This window comes from Rhincodon typus, chromosome 4 (assembly GCF_021869965.1).
Source record: "Rhincodon typus isolate 14 chromosome 4, sRhiTyp1.1, whole genome shotgun sequence".
NCBI classification, from domain to species: Eukaryota; Metazoa; Chordata; class Chondrichthyes; order Orectolobiformes; family Rhincodontidae; genus Rhincodon; species Rhincodon typus.
The window spans coordinates 985,465-1,007,730 of NC_063335.1; the positions used below are offsets into that span (position 1 = coordinate 985,465).

Sequence of the window (22,266 nt, forward strand, 5' to 3'; positions counted from 1 at the left end):
ATGAAGGGCCAGTCAGTGCAATGGGGCGTGGCCATTGTTCTGAGTCTCTGGTCACTGACCAATGCAGGTAATTGCAGATCAGCTCAAAACAGCCAAATGTTAGCACAAATCACTGCCTATGTTTAGCAAGTGGATTGCTGGTTTTCTAAATCATTTTTGTTAACCTGCATTTTATCAAAATATTAAATCTGAATTCGAACTAAATCTGAATTTGAACAAATTTAAGTGACAGTTAGTACTAGTGATCCATCAATCTAGCTACTCTCTCTTCAATAACTATCGACCTGTCAGTCTGACTACTATCTCTCTGCTTCTGTAGTATCCACCTACATTAACTTCCCGTCTAGTTACTTGTTTGTTTAATTGTTGATAGGTGGATTCCCATAAAATTTATGTATTTATTTATTTCCTAGTTTCACAAAGTGCTCCCATTGTTTTGGATATCACTCCTTACCACGGCAGCATCAACGGAGCAACCAGGCTGACAATTAAAGGACAAGGTAAGGAAGATTCCTCTACCTGCTCGATGATCCTCTGTCTTGCTACTTCTAATATATTTCGGCTGTCTACACAGGTTTTTTGGGAGAAAGGCCATTTGATTACACAGGAGGAAATGGACAACTAGGCAACAAGGTGCAACTCCTTTCGGAATCCAGGTCCATCCCCTGCGATGTAGAGAAAGATTTCAGCCATGACACACAGATTATTTGCTACACCAGGTAGATACCTTCAAACTCTCTATGCAGGATCATACTGCAGTTCATAAGGAATTGGATTACTAAAGGTTAGATAACTCATTACCTTGTTAAAAAATAGCAAGATAGGTAGGATTGACTTTAATTCATGGGATCTGGGCATCACTGGCAATGTCAGTATTTACTGTCTATCCCTTAGACACCCAATCAATCAAACAGGAATTTTAAATGTTGCTTTCCTTTCCTGGTGTCATGACCATTGATCATAAACTGAGATCATCTAAGGACACACTGAATTTTCCATTACAACCTGCACTTATTTTTAAAAAGAGTTACAATCAATGGATGATTGCTAGTGCAAATTCTGTGGCTTTCTGTAGAGAAATTCTATAATGTCACATCAGTACAGAGTCAGAGAAACCTGAAACATAATGTCTAAAATGGAAGTGATAACAATAGTTTGACTGCCCAAATCCCTCTCACTGGGTGTCATCTCCTGCAGACATGTTTGTGTTTTAACCTTCCAGGGATATACAAAAAATGGAGATTAAAAATCAGCTTCAAACCTGGTCTGTGTGTGCTGGTGGCATAACATTCTAGTGTGGGGACTCGTGTGTACTGTGAAGGTCACAGTAAGTCCCCTTGCACTACAGGTAAAGAAAGGTGAAGGTCTATCTACTCTGAATCTTTTATCCTGCAATTGTCATAAAGACCAAGACAAAAGAATTTCCATCAGCTTACAAAGCTAAGCATCACAAAATCATGGGTTGGACAGCCAGTGTCAATGGTATCAGTCACATCCACCATAATGGTCACAACAGCATGCTATCTACCCTTCACAAATGACTCAGACCTGACTTGTGTATTTTTTTAAATGATTATCTTTTTCCTTTGGGCTCACTTAATCTGTGTGTTGCATATTTCTTTTCACATTTCCCCATGTGGAACAACACTTAGTTTTCTGCTTAGATGCTTACAGTCTCTAGCGCTCAATAGGGAGTTCAGAGTACAACCTCCATACTCCATTTTTCTCATGTGCCCACCATCCTTCAGCTGTGTCTTGTTGACTTTGCTGTCAGCAGAGTGGACCCATTTTCTCCTTTTCACACTTAACATTTATATCTATTTCACATATCTATTTCTCCTTTATGACCATTATCACTGCTTTTGTCTTTTGTTCTGGTACCTTCACAATCTGTTTCACTTACTCCTTCTCTCCTTCTGTCTACAGCATAAAAAATCCAAAGGAGAGTCATACTAGATTCGAAATGTTAACTCTGTTTCTCTTTCCATGTTTGCTATCAGGCCTGCTGAGTTTCTCCAACACTTTGTTTCTATTTCATATTCCCAGCGACCACGGTATTTTTTTTAAGGAAGTTTCCATGTTAGACAATATAACAGAGTTCTGAGAATCACTCCATAAGCCTGTAAAGTTGCCTGAGCATTCAGGGGTGCTGGCAGGTTCCCTTGACAGCCTGTGTGAAGGAACTCTTCAGCTTCGCAGCTCTAGATGGGTTATACCAGTGTTGAGTCATGCCATTCATCCCAAACCATCTTTCAAATTCTGATTTTCAAATAGTGGCAGTCTGATCTAATTATGTAGTGTATCTAAACAACTTCCGAGTGTACAGTCACAGTTGGGGAATGCACTTATAGCAACTCCAGAAAATACAGTCAGCTGATGTAGTGGTCAATCTCACAAGGAGTGAGTTTGCTAAGGTCCAAGTGATTTATATAGGACTTGGAATGGGCCAAGGATAGGGCTGTAAACATACAAGCAGTAGCCCAGATCCACATGCCCACAACAAACTGGAAATATATAAGGTTCTTGGGGACGTGCAGGTGCCACTGAAAGCTCATCTCAAACTTCAACACCTTATCTGTGCCGCTGAGAGACCAACTGCAGAAAAAAAGTAAATATAATATGGACTGAGAAATGACAAATGACTTGCAAAACTGAGACTGTGCTTGAAGCTTGAATTTTATCCAAGCCTTTAAATCAACCATAAACGTGAGTGACATCAGGATAGAAATTACTCTCCTTCCTGATAATAAATCTGGAACAGAGAGAGTCATCAGGTACTTCTCCAAAAAAACTGAATAAGCATCAGTAAGAAGAAAACCTTTGGTTTATTGCTGGCTCACAAACACGTCATATGCCTGAAACGTTTCAGAGAGACACAGTCCATAATGATTGTGATCTTTATGGAGCAGTTTGAGATCCAGAACACCACCTTGTTATAATTGGAGATTATTCCTTCAGTTGTAAACTCTTAAAAATCACCCACATTGCTGAAAAATCAAATACGATTTAAATGTTCTGTGCAGACCCAGAGAAAGCTGTTTCAAAATGAAGGGATGTAATTGACTAAGGGTAGAGGCATGAATATGTGAATGCATGCGCCTGTAGTTTTATATCGATTGTACGCCTTTTGTAAAGAAATGGGAATAAATCTAATTTCATTCCTCATGCAGTTGGGGATGGGAAACGGGAAGTACCATGACCATGTATTATAACCTGAAGCACCTAGGGACATACTAACTTTCAACTGTGACGTGATTTTTTTTTTAAAGAAATTGATGTAACCAAAGGGTTACGTGATGTATATTCAGTGACTGGTGAGGAATTCTGGAATGTCACTCCTGGTCAGAATCGGGAAACTTCAACCAGAAATACTAAAATGGAAGAGATGACCCATTATTTTCATGTTTCATAACTCCCTTTTTATTAACTCAGGAAAGTCGGATTAAATTGGCTCCCTTTCAAACCGAAATTCCTTCGGTCTGGAAGAAAGCTGAAGGGATCATGAATTTGATTTGATTTGATTTATTGTAGTCACATGTACCTAACTACAGTGAAAAGCTTTACTTTGTGAGTAGTACAGGCAGATATTAGCAAACAAGGACATACAGATCATAGGGTGCTTAGACAGAGTGAAGCATACAAGGTTACAGCTGCACAGGAAACGCACAAAGCAAGATCAACATTCGCAAGATCCACATTATTTGAAGTTAGAGAGGTGCATTCAGCAGTCTAATAACAGCAGGAAAGAAGCATTCTTGAACCTGTTGGAGCATGTGTTCCAGCTTCTGTATCTTCAACCTGCTGGAAGAGGTTGGAACATAGCTTTGCTGGGGTGGGAGGGGTCTTTGATGATGTTGGCAGCCTTTCTGCAGCAGCAAGCCATGTAAATAGAGTCCGTGGATGGAAGATTGGCTTCTGTGATGGTCTGGGCTGTGCACACCACCTTCTGTAGTTTCTTATGGTCCGGGGCAGAGCAATTGCTGTACCAGGCTGTTATGCACCTGGATAGAATGTTTTCTATGGTGCAGTTGTAGAAGTTGATGAAGGTCCTTATGGATGTGCCGAATTTCCTAAGCCGCCTGAGGAAGAAGAGGCGTTGTTGTGTCTTCTTGACCATCGCATCTACGTGGGAGATTCAGGACAGATTGTTGGTTATCATCACTCCTAGGAACTTAATCTGTTGACCCTCCCCACCTTAGTTCCGTTGATGTAGATAGTGTCCTCCTCATTTATTCCTGAAGTCGATGATTAGTTCTTTTATTTTGCCAACATTGAGAAAGACATTGTTATCATTGCACCACACACCAAGCCCTCTATCTCCTTTCTGTATTTTGACTCGTCGTTTGATATCTGTCCCACTAAGGTGGTGTCATCAGCGAACTTGTAGATGGCGTTCATTTGGAATTTGACTACACAGTCATGGATGTACAGGGAGTACAGTAGGGGGCTGAGAACACATTCTTGATGGGCATCAGTGTTTAGGTTTATCATGGAAGAGATGCAGTTGTCTGTCTTCACTGATTGCAGTCTGTGAGTCAGGAAGCTGAGGATCCAGTTGCAGAGGATGGAGCCAAGACCAAGGTCTCAGAGTTTTGAGATTAGTCTGGTAGGGATTATAGTGTTGAAGGCAGAGCCATAGTCGATGAGTAGGAGCCTGATGTAGGTGTCCTTGTTATCCAGATGTTCAAGGAATGAGTGCTGGTCTAGGGAAATGGTGTCCACTGTGGATCTGTTATGTCAGTAGGCAAATTGCAGGGTATCAAGGCAGGCTGGGAGACTGGAGTTGATGTGGGCCGTGACCAGCCTCTCGAAGCACTTCATGATTAGGAAGGTCAGAGCCACTAGACAGTAGTTATTGAGGCATGTTGCACATATTTCCTTTCCTTTTCTTAAATTAAAGTTCTTGAGACCAAGGGAGAGCATAGGTGAAGAAAGAAAGGGAGCCAGTTCATCCTCATTGGGTCTTAATGATCTATGGTATCCAGTCTGAAATCATACCAAATAGTGGAGCCTCTACCCAGGGACTGGCTGCAACAATGGTGATAACTTTGCTGATGTTTTATTAAAAGTAGTGTTAAAATGTGTTCCCTTGGTTTTCATGCATGTTTTTCCTTTTTTTAAAGACCACTACCAAAGGACAGCTATCAGGTTGTAGTGAGTGTAGATGGGGTTCCAATTAATTCCATCAAGATGCTAATCTTTAAAGTAAGTGCAACACGTTTACTCACATTGTTTACAAGATAATGGAGTACTCACTGACCTGGCCTTTAGTGTGCAGCTACTATAATGTCCTTTATTGATAAATATAATCCAAGGCATCAACCAAATAAGAAACAAACAATGATATTAATATGTAAAATAAAATTAGAATTTGAAGCTTTAGCTGTAGCCACTGTTGGCTCCCCATTTCGGAAAAGCGTACTGTTCATCAGTAGACATCAGCTTAGTGTTCCATTTTGTTTACGTAGAGATTACATGTTTCACTCTTGCTGTTTTAGTTGTGATCTGAAGGAATAATTTGTTCTCCTATTTATAGATCTACTCAATTTTCATTCCGATCATATACAATTCTTCCCTGTACTGTTCAACACAAAATTAACTAGAGGGGCTACAAAAATCCACCTTCCAAATCAATGTCAAAACCATGATATTGCCAGTATTTAATTTTTGACTTATCTTTTAACAGTCAGAAGACCATTATACGCCAACCATTGAGAAGATTTCACCATCGTCTGGATTACCAGGTTTGCACTGGAATTGTGTTCCTACATTTTTATAGAATTAATAGGAAGTAACTGTTCTTCTTCATCAAAGGATCAAGAACCAGAGGGCACAGAGTTAAGTGATTGGGAAAGAATGCAATAGTGCCATGAGGAAAAACTTTTTATGCAGTGAGTGGTTAGGATGTGTAGTGCTTTGCCCGAGAGTGTGCTGGAGGCATATTCAATTGAGACATTCAAAAGGGATTGGGATCATTTTCTGAAAAGGAAAGGAAATCTTCATGTCTATGAGAAAAGTACAGTGGGATAGCACTGATGAATTGTTCCTACAGCAGAGCATCACAAATGTGATGGGCCAAAACAGCACCATTTATGCCATAACCACTTTATCATTCTAATTAATTGTATAAGTCATCCACACTGTGTTGGAGAGAAAAACTTTTCCAAATACCCCATATAATACTTACATATCTTTTTCACCTTCCTGTGTAAATGGAATGGGAATACTAGGACTGATCAATTTTGATACTTCCATGAAACTTACAGACTGATTGACAAACACATATGGTTCAGGATCTGAGTAAGAGTTATGCAGTTGAGGTTCAGCAAAGCAGCCAATTTTCCTTTTAAATAAGGTTTACCATTTCATTTCACACCAGCAGATCCTTCTCATTATTGACAACTCTTTATTTGCTTACCATTTCAAAATCTTAGGGGAGTAGTCCTCACTGATTTCGTGGGAGGCATCTGTCAGCCAAGGCACCCTGGCGCAGAGAGTGAAGGACAGACACTGATATATCAGTCTAGGGGTTTGAGCACAACCAGGCTCTGGTCAGGGCACACAGAGTGGGTCTGTACCTTTCCAGTGTAGAGAATGGGTTACAGTCAGCCAATCCAGGGGGTCATGGGAATACAGTCAAGGAGTTGCATGAATCTCAGTCAAGGGTCTGGTCACTCATTGTTCGGGGCTGTCCAGTTAAATCACTGAAGGCATTGGCTATGGTCAGTCCAGACAGTCTATGATGGAGGGGTCTGCAGGTCACAGCCATGTGGAGCCCTTCAAAGAGCAACTGAGTAGACCCACACCCAGACACTGAAGGTGAAATACACTTGCAAGGTCAATCTTCCTTGCGACCATTGGGCATTAGCCTCCTGTGTGCAGTCCAACTCTTCAATTCAGATCCTGCTGACCATTTAAAGCAGGCTACTGGCTGGACCTGACTGATGCCTGTGATGCAATAGCAATGTCTGTGCATCTAGCAGAGAAGGTGCCTGGTTGCAAAGGTTGCAGTCACGTAGGGGAGCAGGCAGGTTTGTGGAGGGAAATGGCCACCATAGTGCAATGACTGCAGGAATGCAGCAATGCCACAGCAACCCTGCTGCCTCAAGAATGCACTTGTCTGGCTGCTTCCAGTGACGGGGCTGCCAGGGAGAGATGGATCCACCAGTCCAAAGGACTTAATGGCCCGAGCCAGTTGTCCCCAGAACCAATAGCAGGGGATGGAGAACCTTAACTTGCCAGGTGCTCTTCCTCACAAGGAGATGGGGGAGTATCAGGAAGGATCCTGTCAAGGAGGAATCACACCCAGGCCCCTCAAAGTCTCCTCTCAGAACACTCCAGAAATAGCTATGTCTTCCACCTGCACCTCGTCTGCCACCCTCAGTCCTGTGGGAATTTTTGCCAAAGAGGGTACCTGACCAACGCTCCAAGGCCAACAGACTCCGCTGTCAGGTGGTGTCCCTCCAAACCCAGTTGTGGAACACAGAACTACTCTGAGATGTAGTGAGAGGGAAAGAAAGAAGAAATCTTTTGAGGGCATATTGGGTAGCATGGATGACATCTGTCTGTGGATTCATTGTATAGGTAAAAAGTTAAATGTTTCACTATAGTCTATGTGTAGCTGTCCAGCAAGCCTTAAAGGCACTGAAGACACTCATCCCTATCCATTAAGCTTCCACGGACAAAAGGGTGAAATGAATAGTTGCTGACCCATATGTCTGCTTGTGCTTGTCAATGAAGTCTTGAATGGCCAACACCAGGAATTCCCCTCCTGCCTGAAACTGAGCAGATGCCAGGTATCCTGCAGTCCTACAAATGCCAGTGACCTGGGGTGTTTCTTTCTCAGGACTCACAGCTCCTGACTCTAATCTAGCTAAAATACCCACTGAGATGTCAGTACCTGAGCTGGTGGAGGGTGTAGAGTCAGTCTTTGCCAGTTTAGAATCTTAACCATCTGGCAAGTGTCACGGATATTCATTAAAATTAAAACAGGGAGCGTATCAGGATGTACTGTTGGGACCTACGCCTCTTCAGGTTTCTTATGACTTCTGGCTCCACTTTTCGCAGTTCAGCAGCTTGAAGAGCCATCAAAACAGAACCTCTGCGATTGCTTGCTGAAGAAACACTGCAATGTCAATAAACTCCTCCACAATGCAGCTCCCTCATCATGGGAATTGTGATCCAATGGTTTCAGTAGCACCTCACCTCAGCTGTCCCTCCAAACACCACACCTCAGCTGTCCCTCCAAACACCACACCTCAGCTGTACCTCCATACACCTCACCTCAGCTGTCCCTGTATACACCACACCTCAGCTGTCCCTCCAAACACCACACCTCAGCTGTCCCTCCATACACCTCACCTCAGGTGTCCCTCTATACACCACACCTCAGCTGTTCTTCCCATTTACATTTCTATCTCTGTTACCATCTTCCATAACACCCTTTCATTCCCTCTGGTTCTGTGTCATTTTATTTCAGTCCTTTACTGATCTGTTTGTTGTCTTACAGAGTATTTTTGTTTGTTCCTTCACTGCTGTTTATCCTACTGACAAATTGAAGGAGAGAATCATTGTGCATCATGCAGCATCTTCCAACTTTTGCAGCTTCTCTGTCACCACAAATGGCTCATTTTCCATGCCCACCCAATTCGTTCTTCACCAGTGGCCATGGGATATTTTCATATCTATGAGGGATCAGATAAAATCTCAATGTACCATCTCATCTAAAAGATGCCATTATTTTGGTCCCAGTCTATTTAGGAGCTCACAGCCTCTAAATTGGGGCTTGAACCCACAAATTTGAAAATAGTCCCTGTGTTAATGTTGTGAAAAGTTCCGTGTACCAGGGCTCACTTTTATATTTCCTTCATTCATTCCAATTTTCTCTTGGCTGTTAGGTCAACTCATTAACATATCTGGAGATATTTTTACTGATATCTATGGCAGCAACAAGCCAGTCGACTCTACTCTCAGAAGAACCAGGATTTTGAGGTAAAAATATACCTTTGAGTAAAGTGTGTAGTCACAGCCCTGCTGTATACACAATGCAGTTTGGATCAGACTCAAATAAATCATTGGTTTAATGTTTTCCCCATATTGTCTTTTGTATGAAATCAACCTCCTGAACTAGGTTTTGGGCGTAGCTCAGCCAAAGAACTGTATTTAAATAAATTATGATGATTTGCCTTTTAAACTTTTTGACCTTCATCTTGGCTGTGTTGAAGTCCTGGAACTTTTCAACTAATAAGATTATAGGTTGCAGAGTTTGTAGAGATTGCAAAAAGGAAGGAAACACTTGGACAGCCATCTCAGAGCACTTTCTAGCCAGTTACATACTTAGTGAAGCATAGGCCCTTTTGTAAAATAGGAAAACCAGCTGTCAATTTATGCTCAGCAAAGTCCCAAAAACAGCAATACCACAGTTCTGAAGAAGAGTCCTATCAGACCCGAAATGTTATTAATATTCTCTCACTTCAGATGCTGTCAGACCTGCTGAGTTTCTCTAGCACTTTCTATTTTAGTTCTAACTTCCAGTATTCTGCCTTGATTATCACAATATAACAGTCTGCATTTACATTTGGGATGTTCATGTCCTTGAGAATTCTAAAGCTAAAATATTTAGTCAGAAAAACCAAATCTAGCTCAATAAGGAATTGTTTTTTTTTAGCTCATCAAAGGGTGAACAGTAAATTAATGCTTTTCCAAGAACTTTCTGTTTAGAATCTTAACTGCAGACTTTTAGGATATGGAATCTAGTGGTTTTTGTAGGTTAGCATGACTGTGACAGTTAAAGATCATTTACCTGTGTTTTTCAAAATGTGGTCCTTTAATAACTAGAATGAAAAGCCTTGATAAGTAAACTGACAAGCAGAAATTGCAAATAACAGAGTTTGTGATGTGTTTTTTCAGCTGCAGAGTCTATGCTGGAGGAATGCTTTGTGAGCTCCTTCACCCTGAGTCAGATATGTTGTGAGTTTTGTAACACGGATTGCAAAATTATTATAGATGAGCGAGTTACATTTAGCATGTTTTAATTCACTCATCCAATCTGATACTAAAGTGTAATCATTCCTGTAATTCCTGACTTTCCTCCTTAGTTTTAATACCCATTTTTGTTTAGTGCAAACGTCACTAGTCTGAGTTTCTGTACATGTATTATTGTTGTTATATACAATACTGTTCTCCCAAAGGCACTCTATTCAATATTCTGTCTGTCTGTATCATATCCGTCTTCTGTTATTTTTCAGCTTTCAGCCAAAAGGCAATAATTTGCTTTAGTCAGCAGCATAAATGAATGATTTTGAATTTACAACCTATGTAACATCATACCCATTTGTCATTGCAATCAACTTGGCTCACATTCGTTTGTTTTGCATTTCAACATTAAACTCAGTAACACCCTCAATTTTTTATCTATACTCCAAGTTCTACCGGAAAAGTTTGCAGGACCCTTTCCAGCTCTCCATGCCAGTCTGGGAAAAAGTGCCCTGAAAGCGTAGCTTTTCATCCCAGGTGGTGGAATTCCCTAGGAGTTGGGCTGGACAACCTGGCATGAGTTTGTGGACACACACACACTTCTGGGAGTAAAGGCAGCTGTGTAGAAGGTCTGCCTCGGTGCTGTGACACTGTGTTGAAGTTATTAAAACGTGTTTAAACCAAAAACAGCCCACACCGTTCATGGGCCCTCATTCTAAACACTCCCCATGTTACATCAATGCCAAATTATCTTCCTTTGCCCTTATCTCCGTATCCAGCATGCGCAGTCCAAAAGAGACATGCTGACATGAAAAAAAATTATGTCTTTTGATATTGATGTCTAATTAAATGAACACATTTATTGATAACAAAACCATTCAATACATTGACATTTTTTCAACTAATCACCTTTGAAAACAAACATTTCATTTAAGTGCTTAATCCCTTTCCTTGTGAGAACAAAACATTTTTATTCTATTGCTACATAGAGCTGTCAAGCAAACTATTCACTTAACAGGCACTCCACTGTGATATCAGTCATGCAGGACAAATCCTTTAATGATAGCTCTCAGCCTTGTGTCAACAAAGTGTAATAGAATACACTGAGATAGCAAGAACTGTTGATGCTGGAGTCAGAGATAACACAGTGTGGAGCTGGAGGAACACAGCAGGCCAGGCAGCATCAGAAGAGCAGGAAAGTTGACATTTCGGGTCGGGACCCTTTTTCAGAAATGATTCTGTCTATTCTACGTATCCTTCCACTGCTACGTTGGCACTATCCCCCACCTCTTCCTCCACTACATCGGTGACGGTATTGGCACTGCCTTGTGCTCCCACAAGGAGCTTGAACAGTTCATCAACTTTACTAATACTTTTCACCCCAGCTTGAAATTCACCTGGACCATCTCTGATACCACCCTCTCTTTCCTGGGCCTCTCTGTCTCCTTCTGTGTTGACCACCTGGAAACTGATATCTATTTCAAGCCCACCAATTCCCACAGCTACCTAGACTAGACCTCCTCTCAGCCACATTCCTGCAAGAATGTGATCCCCTACTCCCAATTCCTCTGCCTCTACCGCATCTGCTCCCAGGATGGGGTGTTCCACTCCCGAACATCCCAGATATCCTCCTATTTCAAGGACCATAACTTCCCTCCTCCAGTGATTGAAAATGCCCTCAAAAGCATCTCTTGCGTCTCCCACACCTTTGCCCTCACACCAACTCCCTCCAACAAAAACAAAAACAAAAACAAAGACAGAATTCCCCTTGTCCTCACATATCACCCCACCAACCTCCGTACCCAATGTATCATTCTCCGCTACTTCTGCCACCGGCAATCTGACCCCACTACCAAGGACATTTTTCCTTCCCCACCCCTATTTGCCCTTCGTAGGGATTGCTCACTCTGCATCTCCCTCATCCGCTCCACACTCCCCACTTGCCCCACCACCCCCAGAACCTTTCCCTGCAACCGCAGGAAGTGCTACACCTGCCCCTACACCTCCCCCTTCATCTCCATCCAAGGCACCAAACAAACCTTTCACATCAGACAGAGGTTCACCTGCACATCCATCAATGTGCTCTATTGTATCCGCTGCTCCTGATGTGGCCTCCTCTACATCGGCGGACTGAAATTGGGAAAAAAAGTGTTTTAAAAACCAATCATTATTAAAGGAATAATGCACTTTTTGAAAGTAAGTAACCAGTTGTAGACTGGAAGTACAGTCCACATAGCTGCTTGGTCAAGTAATAGTGGAATCATAGTTTGCAGATGGACTAGAGCCAGGGGTGTGGTGGAATGAATCTCCAGCTGGCAACATGTAGCTGATTGGTCTATGGACTAGTGACCAGTTATCAATGGCAAAGGCTTTCGACGTGCCAAGAACAATGTGATTGGCTCCCAGGTAAATAAACAGTTTGAGGGTATGAATGTTATGACAGAAATAATCAGACCTCTAGAGGAGAAGGGGCCAGTTTTGCTTTGCAGTGAAAAAAAGCATCTCAAGCCTGAAGATTACCAATTCATTTCCACTTTCCAGTTGCTGAAAGCTGTGATTTTTAAGGAACAAGTTAAAGATCTTTATAAATTGGAACCTGTCATTCTGTGCCTCCTGCAAACAAGATGAAAGTATCCAGAGAAGAAAGATCTGATCAGCACAAGAATCATCTTAGTGAATCCTATTGACAGGGACCATTGAACTGCCTACCCAGCCCTTCCTTCACCCACAACCTGTGTTTTTATTCGTATCTGTGTCTGTATGGGCGTATACGAGGAGGGTTTAGAAGGGGATTAGATTTTTAACAAATAGAGTTACATGTTGACAGTTCACGATTCTTTAACCATATCTAGAAACTATTTATTGTGAATAATCATTCTTATGGAGTATAGAAACCTGATCTGTGCTTTCTGTCTACCTGGGTCTAAAAGACAGCAAAATTGCATTTTGGCTATTCCTGCCTGGAACTGTTTCACATGGTGAACAGCTGGACTTTAGCAAACTGATAGCAGAAATCCCAGGTGGCCCCAGCAATGGCAAGTAGTTCTGAGACTGGTGAGCACAAGCTAGCGCAAGAGCAGCTCCTTAGAGGCATGGTACATACATAAAGAGGTGAGCAGTGGAGAATTACAAGACTAAGTTGCCTGAATACATGGAGAGAAAACCTACATGAAATCCCTTGAAATTGACACTTAGCAACTTCTAGTGAAATTCAGGCCTTTGTGTTTGATGGACAGCATTTCACCTGGAACATTAGCAGAGGCTTTCTGGAAGCATGGGTACAACATGTTGTAAGGTTTACCCCTGCCCATGAATAAAGGATTTCCTTTGTAAAATCACTCATTAAATTAAACTAATGAATTGTACAAAACAGCTGTATTGGCAATATTTCATTAATTATTAAATAACTGCAAGATTTTGTTTTATAATTGTAGCTACGGTTTGAAACTTGATAACGTGTACAGTGACAGTGGCACGATGACTTGTAAAATGACTGGAACATATGTTGGTAAGTTTCATATTTATTGGATTAGTAATCTATGTGATATTCTAAATGCAATAATTGGTCCAGTATATCATCTTATAAATGTTTGTTTCAGGTCACCACAATGTGAGTTTTATTTTGGACAATGGCCATGGAAGGTAAGATATGGAGTGAAAGTAATAAGGTATGAATGTAAGTTTTCTACAGTAGTAATTATATAGCAACAAGTGTTGTGAGTTGATGCACTAGGGTGTATACACTGTAAGATATCATATAGCAGAAATTGCCTAGCACCAGTTATTATTTGCTATTCATACACTCCATATACATTATCACTGTCATCAAAGGATAGAATTTAATTTTCAATGGGTATCTTAACTTGTGAAGAAACTTCGAAGGTTTTCCATTTTTAACATAGAGCTGGCAGGGAAATAGCTTGCCTATCCCTAATTGTTTTAGATTTCCAGCAGCCTTTTTTAGTTAGATATAATATACATCCAGGATGGTAAACATACAGGGATGGTATATTTTTTATGTACTTATATACAATTTACAGTTTCATGTTATTCAAGCATCTAAAGAATGTTCACTTTTCAAACAATATATTCCAAACTACACTGCATTTGCTTTATTTCATAACATTAGACATTAGGTTAAAACTGTTTTAAAATTGACAAACTATGGAGCACTGTATTGTTTAGATCTGATAGATGTCCTTTTCTCATGCAGGTCTTTACCTAATCCAAACACTTACTTTATTTCTTCCCTGAATAAACTCAGCATGTTCCAGACCTATGCAGGTAAGAACACCACTGTTTATTTGGGTTAATTGGTTGTTATTCCTTACCTTACTACACGATGCCACATTGTATGGACAATCCACACCCACCGTCTCCATACCACTCAGTCATTGACATGATTCACTATTGTCAAACATAACAACAACAGCTTGTTTATACATAAAGCTTTTAGCTTAGTGAAATGTCGCTTAGCATTTAAAAGGAGTATTGACAAACAAAAACTGATCTGGAAGGATTGTTTGGGGCCTCAGATGGAGGTGAAAGGAGAGGTGTAGGGGCATGTGTTGCACCTCATGTGGTTGCAGGGAAAGGTACTGGGAGTGGTGGATAAATTGGTGGGGAGTGTAAAGCTGACAAGGGAGCCATGGAATGAACAGTCCCTGTGGAAAGTGGACAGGATGAAGAGGGAAATAACTTTTTGCTGGTGGGGTCTGATTGTAGGTGGCACAAATGTCGGAGGATGCTGTGTTAGATTCGGAGGTTGGTGGGGTGGTACATGAGGACTATAGGGACTCTATCCTTATTGTTGTTGGGGGGAGGGGGTATGAGGGCAGAAATGGAGGAGATGCTGTTGAAGGCATCCTCAATAACAGAGGAGGGGAAATTATGGTCCCTAAAGTAGGAGGATATCTGGGATGTCCTGGGGTGGAACGCCTCATCCTGGGAGCAGATGCAGCAGAGGTGGAGGAATTGGGAGTATGAGATAGCATTTTTGCAGGAGGTCATGTTGCAGCTGTATAGAACATTGGTTAGGCCGCTTTTGGAATACTGTGTTCAATTCTGTTCTTCTTGTTATAACAAATATGTTGTTAAACTTGAAAAGGTTCAAAAATGATTTACAAGGATGTTGCCAGCGTTGGAGGGTTTGAGTTATAGAGAGAGGCTGAATAGGCTGGGGCTATTTTTCTTGGAGCGTCGGAGGCTAAGGGGTGACCTTATAGAAATTTATAAAATCATAGGGAACATGGATAGGGTGAATAGTCAGATAATTTCCCCAGGGTAGGGGAGTCCAAAACTAGGGGGAATAGGTTTAAGGTGAGAGGGGAAAGATTTATAAGGGAACTAAGGGACAACATTTTCACGCAGAGGGTGGTGCATGTATGGAATGAGCTGCCGGAAGAAGTGGTGGAGGCTGGTACAGTTACAACATTTAAAAGGCACCTGGATGGGTATATGAATAGGGAGGGTTTAGAGGGATATGGGCCAAATGCTGGCAAATGGGACTAGATTAATTTAGGATATCTGGTCAGCATGGATGAGTTGGACCAAAGGGTTTGTTTGCGTGCTGTACATCTCTGTGACTCTGTGCCAAATTACATGTGCAATATAGAGGAAATGGGCCTAAATGATTTGCTCCCATTCTGCTCCATGTGCACCTTTCACCAACGCTCATGGACTACAAGTTTCAACATTTTATGTACCATGGCTACAAAATGGCTGTTAACCACCTCATTTTCCCAAACCACTAACACTTCTTTCAAACAGTCATTCATGGGACGTGGGTGTCATGGCTGGACCAGTATTTGTTGCCTGTCCCTAGCTGATGTGAGAAAGTGATGGTGATCTGCCATTGTGAACTACTTCAGTCCATCTGCTGTAGGTATACTCGATATGCCATTAGGGAGGGAGTTCCAGGATTTTGAACCAGTGATATTCAAAGAACGATGATATATTCCCAACTCAGGATGGTGAGGAGCTTGGAGAGTAATTTGTAGATGGATTAACTGCTGCCATTGTTCTCCTAAAAGGTAGTGGTTGAGGGTTTGGAAGAGGCTCTCTAAGGACCCTTTGTCAATTTCTTCAGTGCATCTTGTAAATGGTGCGTATTTCTGATCCCGACCTTTGCTGGTGGAGGGAGTATATTTTTGTCAATGTGATGCCAATCAAGTGGGCAGCTTTGTCTTGGATGGTGTCAAACCTCTTGAGCATTGTTGGGGCTGCGCCCATCCAGGCAAGTGGGGAGTATTCCATGACCCTCCTGACTTGTGCCTTGTAGATGATGGACAGGCTTTGGGACAGGCTTTCCTGCCTTAGTGGCTTCCTATTCACTCACTGGAGATACTACACTGCCTCTCGTGCTCCTTCATTACCTCCCTTTGTCTCATTGCAAGAAAAAATAGCCCACTCATAGGACTAATGTCTCAGCAGCACCCAAAGTGTAATCTCCAGACTGGTTGCACCTGACCTACAGGACTGATTATTTCCATCTCGTCAACTAGAATTGGATGAGCACCTTCACTGACGATGGCAGATCCTCCAACTTTACCCCAATAAGAACTGGTCACCTTTCATTTTCACACGTGTGTGTTTGATTGAAGCACATGCTGTGTGTTTGCTGAGAAAGTTATTGGCTAAATGCTGTAGGTAAGACACAGATATACCCCATGGCATACAACAGTTTGTCACCCTCTTGACTGTTCAGTGCTCTAAATCATGACATTTTTCCATCTCTTTCCCATGGGCTAAAAAGCAATGCAAGATAGGATCCTTCAAGTAAGTGCACGGTGAGTGACTGTGAAGAAGGATCTATGAGCTGTAACATGTAAACTGTGTAGATGCACAAGATGTATGTAAGTCGCTGCATTCAAAGCAATGTGACAGAAGTATACAAGTTTTAGGTGTCCCTGAGCTCCAAAGTGGGGTCTTGAGGAACTGCAGGAGTGTTTAAATTGGTCTGAAAGCAGCATGATGATATGGTGAGGCTGATGGTTTGATGATGCCCAGTTGTTTGGATGAGGGTATAAGAAGATGGTGTTTATGGAGCATACAGGCACAGTATGGTGAAGACAGAGCTTTCTGAAAGCCTGGGGCAACAAGTGGTCTTTTCTGCTGCCAGGTAACTGTTCTGATTTTAACATCAGGAATTGATGGCATCTACATTGAATAGAATCCCTGCAGTGTGGAAGCAGGCCATTCAGTCCATCATGTCCATACCAACCATCTGAAAAGCATGCCACCCTGACCCACCACCTACCCTATCCTTGCATTACCCATGGCTAGCCCACCCAGCCTGCATATTCCCAGACACTATCGGGCAATTTAGCATGGCTAATCAATCTAACTTGCCCATCTTTGGTCTGTAGGAGGAATCCGAAGCTCCCGGAGGAAACCCATGCAGACACGGGGAGAACGTGCAAACTCCACACAGACAGTCGCCCGAGGGTGGAATTGAACCTGGGTCCCTGGCGCTGTGAGGCATTTAGTTTCTCAGGGAAGGAGGGGAGAATTGGGAGCTGCTTAGAAATGAAGCAGGATTAGCTATTAATGGAAATAAGGTAGTCACTGCTCGTTAACCAGATTCTAAACTCGCTGCTTAAACTCTAAGGTGAAAAATTAGAATTATTTTCTCCATATCAAGAATCTGACTTTTCCATTTTTACTGTATTTTCCCAATATATGTGCGATTGCCCTTGTTGCTAAAGCAAGTAGAAAATTCCACCCTTTGGCACCAATGTGTTATGATGAGCCCTAGTCAGCTGTTCTGGGATTCCCATTGTCAAACTGTGCTTTGAGGTTGGGAGACACCCTTGTCTTAGAATGGTGATGACACATCCCTATTCCATCAGGGCAGATCTGGTCATGCAACTCCACCAGTGTCTCACTCTGCACATGTCCAACAGGTTTATTTGAAGACACAATCTTTCGGAGTCTCGCTCCTTCTTCAGCTGTCAGTGAGAGAGGTGGCATCAGATATAGAATTTATAAGCAAAAGATCAAAGCGTCATAGAACTGATGCAAATGTATTGAACTAATCTAAGATGGCTGATAAATCTTTAATTGGTTGGAAAGGATTAAAATGCAAATCGCAGAATTTCTTACAAGTCACTGCACCAAGATAACTAAACATTTTATCAGTATATCAGAGGTGATATCTCAGGTCAGACAATGCATTTTAGGTGTGAGACCTTGTTTAGAATCTGGCTGTTTATTAATTTGAAGTCAGACTGGTTTTATTTCCAAAGTAAGAATTTATAAAATGCCACATTGACTCTATACAAATTGTGTACTTTTGAACAAAATAGAATGTATCTGCAATTACAATTCTGCAAATGCAAATTCACTCCATAGATTTATACGTGTGTGTGCACGCATATAAGAGGGAGAGAGAGTGTGTTAGTGTACGTGTGTGTGTGTGCACGCGTATAAGAGGGAGAGAGAGTGTGTGTGTGTGTGTGTGTGTGTGTGTGTGCGCGCGCGCGCGCATGTCTGTTGGTGTTAAAGGATGCCCTCATAAGAACGGGATATAATGCTCAACTCATCGATCGCCAGTTCTGACATGCCGCAGTGAGAAACTGTAATGACCTCCTCAGACGACAGATATGGGATACGTTCGTTGGGCAACTCTTCCTCGTCCAGTACTTCCTGGGAGTGGAGAAACTACGCAATGTTCTTCACAGCCTTCAACACATTATCGATAACATTGAATACCTCGCCAAGATCTTCCCCACGCCTGCACTTTTCGCCTTCAAACAACCGCCAAACTTTAAACAGACCATTGTTCGCAGCAAAATACCCAGCCTTCAGGACAACATCGACCACAACACTATCCAACTTTGTCATGGCAACCTCTGTCGGACATGTGAGATCATCGACATGAACACTACCATCGCACGTGGGAACATCACCCACTATGTGCACCGCAGATACTCATGTGACTCAGCCAGCATTGTCTATCTCATTCGCTGCAGGCAAGAATACCCCGAGGCAAGGTATATTGGCAAAACCATTCAGGCACTAAGACAACAGAGGAATGGATACTGTGCAACCATCGCCAGGCAGGGATGTTCCCTCCCAGTCGGGGAACACTTCAGCGGTCAAGGACATTCGGCCTCGGATCTTCAGGTAAATGTTGTAAAGGCAGACTTCGGGATACACAACAACACAGAGTCACCGAGCAGTGGCTGATAGTCAAGCTCGGTCCCCATGAGGACGGCCTCAACCAGGATCTTGGGGTCATGTTGCACTGCAGGTGACCCCACCACAATACACACACACACACACACACTCTCACACACTCTCACACATGCACACAGACTCCTGCACTGACACAGACTCTCTCTCACACAGACACATGTGCGCACACAAACACACACACACACACACACACAAACACATTTAAATCTATGGGGTGAATTTGTGATTGCAGATACATTCTATTTTGTTCAAAAAGTAACGATTTGTATACAGTCAATGTGGCATTTTATAAATTCCTACTTTGGGAATAAAACCAGTCTGTCTCCAAATTAATACACTGCCAGATTCTAAACAAGGCCTCACACCTAAAATGTATTGTCTGACCTGAGATGTCACCTCTGATATACTGACAAAATGTTTAGTTACCTCGGTGTAGTGACTTGAAAAAAATTCTGTGATTTGCATTTTAATCCTTTCTAACCAATTAAAGATTTAACAGCCATCTTAGATTAATTCAATACATTTGCATCAGTTCTATGGGCCCTTTGATCTTTTGCTTATAAATTCTGTATCTGATCCCACCTCTCTCACTGACACCTGAAGAAGGAGCGAGACTCCGAAAGCTTGTGTCTTCAAGCTGTGGGGCTATAGCCTGGTGTTGTGGAATTTTTGACCTGGATGGAGGGAAAGTGGAGGAGAGAGTGGTTGGATACTTTCAGGGGACTCTGCTCACATTGTCTTTTACTGTTTTCTTATCTTTCCTGTGGGTCTTCAAACTTGCATCAAAATCATTGCACCAACTACCTCTTCCTGTTTCAGGTGACCCTGCCCCTTGCCAGCTGTTGGCAGCATCATTTTATTCGTGATCCCACCAAGCTTCTCTCTGCTGACTCAGGTCTAACTCTGGGCTAGAGTCAGAGTACAGTCAAGAACCATTCTCTGGAGGCCTCAATGTGGGATGATTCTGAAAGGGTAGCAGAGATAGAAGTTTAGCAAAACCCATTAACTTGGTTTATTTATCTTCATCTGCTATAGTATTGTAGCAAAGCTGTAAAAATACTACTTTAGTTGAAAGTATATGTTTCGTTTTTTAGCTCAAAGAAGTCCCAATAAAACTTAAAGCGCCATAAAAGTGCCATCAGGATAATTGAATTGAAGCATCTATTCTGGGTAATCAAGTCTCTGGGCTCCAAAGAGAGGAACAATTCCACATCCATAACTGTACATAAGAAAATACAAATGTGCAAATATTTCATCCATCCCATGATTTAAGCATTCTCTCAGAATCCATGAACACTGCTTTATAGTGTTCCTCTTTTTTACAACATCCCCGACTCCTTTCATTGCTCATTGATTTAGTGATAAAGCAGAGACAATGTCAACAGGTGTGGTATGTGGTTGAATGAAAAAGAGATAAAGACATTTGGGAACAGGTAGTTATAAGGTAGGTAACATTGTAGGTCATATGGAGATTAACATAATTTGACCCAAGAGGGTGGGGTGTCAAGTTAGTAGGTTGTTAACTGGGTACAACATAGCCAGCCAGGTGGTGTATGTTTTTTTTCTTTATTCATTCACAGGATGAGGGCATCACTGGCCAGGCAGCATTTATTGCCCATCCCTAATTGTTTAGAGTCAACCACATTACTGTGGGTCTGGAGTCACATGTAGGCCAAACCAGGTAAGGATGGCAGTTTCCTTCCCTAAAGGACATTAGTGAACCTGATGGGTTTTTCCTACAATCAACAATGGATTCATGGTCATCATTAGATGCTTAATTCCAGATATTTATTGAATTCAAATTCCACCATCTGCCGAGGTGGGATTTGAACCCAGGTCCCCAGAATGTTGTCTGGGTCTCTGGATTAACAGTCCAGCGATAATACCACTAGGCCATCACCTCCCCTAGGTGCCTGGGTACAATTCGCAAAGGGGCCAAGTAAGTGATGCAGTGTTAAGGTCAGATGGACATAAATCAAGTCTGGCAGGGGCAAGGGTGTATGGGTTCGGATTGGGGGTGTGGGGTGAATGGTGATCAGATCTACTGGCAGGGCAAGGAGGGCAGGGTCCCAGTGTGGGTGGTCAGTTGGCAGATCAGGTCTGGAGTGAGTGATGGGGTCAGGTTGCATGGGATAAAGGAAGGTCAGATCTCAGGTGGTGAAGGTATTTTAGGTCCGAAGTGTGAGGAAGGGGAATTGGATACTAGGGAGGGTCCGGGGGTTGTTTTGGAGAGAAGGTGAAAGGGATTCAGGTACAGGCCAGATACGGGGCAGGCGGGTCCAGACCAGATGGAGGGCAGTCAGGACCGGAGCAGGGACAGGGGAGTTTGGTTCGGAGTGGGTGCAGAGCAATTGGGTCTGGAACGGGTGCAGGGGATTGGAATTTGGTATGGGTGGAGGGGATTCGGGTCTGCAGTGGGTGGAGGGGAGTCGGGTCTGCAGTGGTGGTAACGGAGTCGGGTTTGGAGCAGGTGTAGGGGAGTCGGGTCTGCAGTGGGTGGGGGGGAGTCGGGTTTGGAGCAGGTGTAGGGGAGTCGGGTTTGCAGTGGGTGGGGGGGAGTCGGGTTTGGAGCAGGTGTAGGGGAGTTGGGTTTGCAGGGGGTGGGGGGGAGTCGGGTTTGGAGCAGGTGTAGGGGAGTTGGGTTTGCAGTGGGTGAGGGGGAGTCGGGTTTGGAGCAGGTGTATGGGAGTCGGGTCTGCAGTGGGGGTAAGGGAGTTGGGTTTGGAGCAGGTGTAGGGGAGTCGGGTTTGGAGCAGGTGTAGGGGAGTTGGGTTTGCAGTGGGTAGGGGGGAGTCGGGTTTGGAGCAGGTGTAGGGGAGTTGGGTTTGCAGTGGGTAGTGGGGAGTTGGGTTTGGAGCAGATGTGGGTGAGTTGGGTTTGCAGTGGGTGGGGGGAGTCGGGTTTGGAGCAGGTGTAGGGGAGTTGGGTTTGCAGTGGGTGAGGGGGAGTCGGGTTTGGAGCAGGTGTATGGGAGTCGGGTCTGCAGTGGGGGTAAGGGAGTTGGGTTTGGAGCAGGTGTAGGGGAGTCAGGTTTGGAGTAGGTGCAGGGGGGGCGGGTTTGGAGCAGGTGTAGGGGAGTTGGGTTTGCAGTGG

At 42.9% G+C, this 22,266-nt stretch overlaps 1 protein-coding gene across 1 annotated transcript in view; it reads left to right on the forward strand.

The window, feature by feature from the left end:
* LOC109916098 (fibrocystin-L-like) overlaps positions 1 to 22,266 on the forward strand; it is a 209,492-nt gene continuing 187,226 nt past the window's right edge. The window contains exons 1-10 of the mRNA XM_048595603.1: positions 1 to 67; positions 414 to 500; positions 575 to 719; positions 5,124 to 5,205; positions 5,687 to 5,744; positions 8,898 to 8,991; positions 9,910 to 9,969; positions 13,410 to 13,483; positions 13,575 to 13,617; positions 14,189 to 14,259. Of these exons, the coding sequence (XP_048451560.1) occupies positions 1 to 67; positions 414 to 500; positions 575 to 719; positions 5,124 to 5,205; positions 5,687 to 5,744; positions 8,898 to 8,991; positions 9,910 to 9,969; positions 13,410 to 13,483; positions 13,575 to 13,617; positions 14,189 to 14,259 (781 nt within the window). The remainder of the gene's footprint in view (positions 68 to 413; positions 501 to 574; positions 720 to 5,123; positions 5,206 to 5,686; positions 5,745 to 8,897; positions 8,992 to 9,909; positions 9,970 to 13,409; positions 13,484 to 13,574; positions 13,618 to 14,188; positions 14,260 to 22,266) is intronic.